Source organism: Lactuca sativa, chromosome 6 (assembly GCF_002870075.4).
Source record: "Lactuca sativa cultivar Salinas chromosome 6, Lsat_Salinas_v11, whole genome shotgun sequence".
Classification (NCBI taxonomy): Eukaryota; Viridiplantae; Streptophyta; class Magnoliopsida; order Asterales; family Asteraceae; genus Lactuca; species Lactuca sativa.
This window is the reverse complement of record NC_056628.2, coordinates 196,014,650-196,017,696: the sequence shown is the minus strand read 5'-3', so window position 1 is coordinate 196,017,696 and position 3,047 is coordinate 196,014,650. Positions and strand designations below refer to the sequence as shown.

General features: G+C 32.6%; 1 protein-coding gene across 1 annotated transcript; it reads left to right on the top strand.

The window, feature by feature from the left end:
• The first annotated feature begins 485 nt into the window (after positions 1-485).
• LOC111908835 (cyclin-D5-3) lies at positions 486-2,816 on the top strand. The gene is made up of 5 exons (XM_023904634.3): positions 486-1,081; positions 1,189-1,275; positions 1,359-1,650; positions 1,752-1,885; positions 2,474-2,816. Exons 1-5 carry the CDS (start codon positions 848-850, stop codon positions 2,630-2,632), a joined length of 906 nt encoding a protein of 301 aa, XP_023760402.1. The 5' UTR covers positions 486-847; the 3' UTR covers positions 2,633-2,816.
• The last annotated feature ends 231 nt before the right edge of the window (positions 2,817-3,047 follow it).

Here is a 3,047-nt window from a genome sequence, read left to right as displayed (position 1 = left end):
AAGTTATGCCATTGGTCGCTCATTCAACGAATGTTCGTCAATCCAATCATTTTTCATATTTTCGATACTCTCGGGACATAGGCATCAAGAAAACTTTCAATACAAGGCTTCACGATTAACGTTCAACATAGAAAAAAAATATATTTCATTTTCTAAAACCAATTAGTTATAGAATGGATTATATCATTGTCTTATATGAGAGCATATGGTTTCTCTTTCTACCGAAATGGTATTGGGTTTGCATCTTGAGATATCTACTTGGGGTCATGTTATCATAAAACCCAAAATAAAGATGAAATTTCTTTTTATAAACAAGAATTTAGCTATAGAAATATATATAAACGTAAACAGCAAACTTTGATATTTGATGATAAGATTAGATCAAGTTGTTCACATAGCTTTAAATAAAATTATTTTCATATATAACTTTAACAAAATTAAAGGAAATACATATATAATGAATAGCAACAATAGGATTCGATGACAACACACAAACCCAAAGGGGTGACATGTAAATCGTCCCCATTTGGCCTTCAATAACTTATTAAACCCCATGAGTACTCCACTTACCAAACGACGCAGAGCTGGTCAAACCTCTGTTTGACTCTCTGCAACCAAATTAAAAACCGCCTGTCACCAACCCCCACCACCATCTCCGCCGCCACCTCCTCCCTCATCTCCACCGTAACGCCACCGACAAAATCCAAACACATTTCACTTTTTAAATAAAGATAAACACCACATTATCAACTCCCGCCGTATTCATCGGTCAAGATATCGCACATTCATCCTAGATTTTTGTTAGATTTTCTACACAGGGGCAAAGAAGTAAAGTTCTCCGAAAAGTATGGCGGATTCAGGTTCTCGCTCTACTTTTTCCCTCGAAAGATTTCTCTCTCAAGACACTGCATTAGCGGAAGACGAAGATGAAGACGAGTTAAACGAATATGAATCATCCACTCAAGACGAAGAATATCTTCGAATTTTACTTGATAGAGAGAGGGATCGTAATCACATTCGATCACCTGTAGATGATTGGATTAAAGTCGCTCGATCGGAAGCAATCCAATGGATAATCAATGTTCAATTAATTTTCTCTTAAATCATCATCTACGCTTTTATTGCATTTAATCATCTGGATTAAGTTTGGTCAGGACTTTATTGATTTAATTCCTGATTGATTCGCAGACGAGAGCGTTTTTCCGACTCCGATTCCACACTGCCTACTTGTCTGTAATATACATTGATCGATTTCTTTCAAAAGGACTTATCACTGTAAGTTTTCTACATCGTTCTATAAAGTCACGATTCACAATATGTGATTAACATTCGTTGTTTTATTTTTGATTTGGATGAAGAGTGACAAGAATTGGGCGATTCGATTGCTATCCGTTGCTTGTTTATCGTTGGCGGCAAAGATGACGGAACTGAAAGCTCCGGCGTTATCAGATTTTCCGGCTGATGAATACAATTTCGAGAGCAATACGATTCATAGAATGGAGCTTTTGGTATCGACCACATTGGATTGGAGAATGCATTCAATAACCCCGTTTAACTTCATCAGTTGCTTCATTCCATGCTTCTGCAATGAATCTTCAAACAGAGAGTTTGTGTCTCTAACTACACAAATCCTTTTAGCTACAACAAAAGGTAAGTTCTTGATTCTTAAACATTTTGATTCTTCATTTTCTGTTGTTAATCGATATATATGAGTTTTTGTTCTGATTGTTTGATCTGATTAACACATGTAGATATTAATTTCGTTGGATATCGATCATCTACCATAGCAATGGCAGCTACACTGATGGTGATAGATCAAAATTTGACGAAAGAATCTTTGGAGATGAAACTGAAGAGCACTTGGTTGAATCGGTTTCTTGATCATGTGAGTTATTGTAGTTTTCATTCATCTTTAGGGACCACAACTGAGCATATGATAAGACGTGGCTAACCCATTTGGTTATAGATGGAACAAATTGGAGGAAGTACCAAAATACTTTTTCTAATTATATAAAGCTTATTTTACTTTTTCAATTATTATAACAATATATTCAACTTTTTTTTATTCATAATATTCACACATTTGTATTTATAATTTTTATATACCATTTATGTACTTTATGCTAGTATTAGCAAACAATAAGCATATTATTATTTAGCTAAAAATATAAATACTTGCTTATTATTATGAGGTAAAAAATAAACTTCATTTTTCATTTTGGGCAAAGATAATTTGTTGGTATTATATTTAAAAGAATACAAATGTATATTTTATCAACGGAATAAGTAAGTATGTTGTTATACTCCGCAACTTGCATTTACGATCTCATTTTTATAAATGTATTTCTATTCTGACTAAAAAAAAATAAATTACACTGAATATTATCAATATGAATAAAAATATTGTTATTCCCTAATCTTTATAGTTTGTTTTTGTGAATACTGATATACATTAAACGATGACATGAAACAGGGTGATGTGTACAATTGTTATTGTCTAATTTTGGAACTCGAACCTGTAAAAGTTACGGTCTCCAAAGCGGATTTAGCAACGGGTTTGGAGAATCTACCGGCCGGCACAAAAAGGAAGAGGCTCGCTTTCAATGAATGCGAAAAGAAGCAACTCCCATGAGCCAATGAATCCAATCCAATTTACTTCGTTTGTTATAGTTTTTAGGATTTATGTGTTTGTTTTGGATATAATTCGTGGATTTCATAAATTTGTATAAGGGAATGTGGGGAAAATGGATAAATAAATTGAGCACGACTTGGAGGTGTAGAATTACTATATAATTGAGGTAAACTTTTATTGAGAATCTACATATAAGATTATTTATTTTAGTTTGGGATAGAATTATTTAGTAAAAAATATTAATAGATTTGTTTTGTTAAAAATAACAAAGTCATTGTAGATGTTATCACTAATGAACATGATTATGTAAATAACATATTTACTAAGAGTTAAATTGAGGTAGAGTCAATCAAGAATCCAAAGATATAACTTTCGATTGAGAACCTTATAAAACATATAGTTATTTTGTATGTTA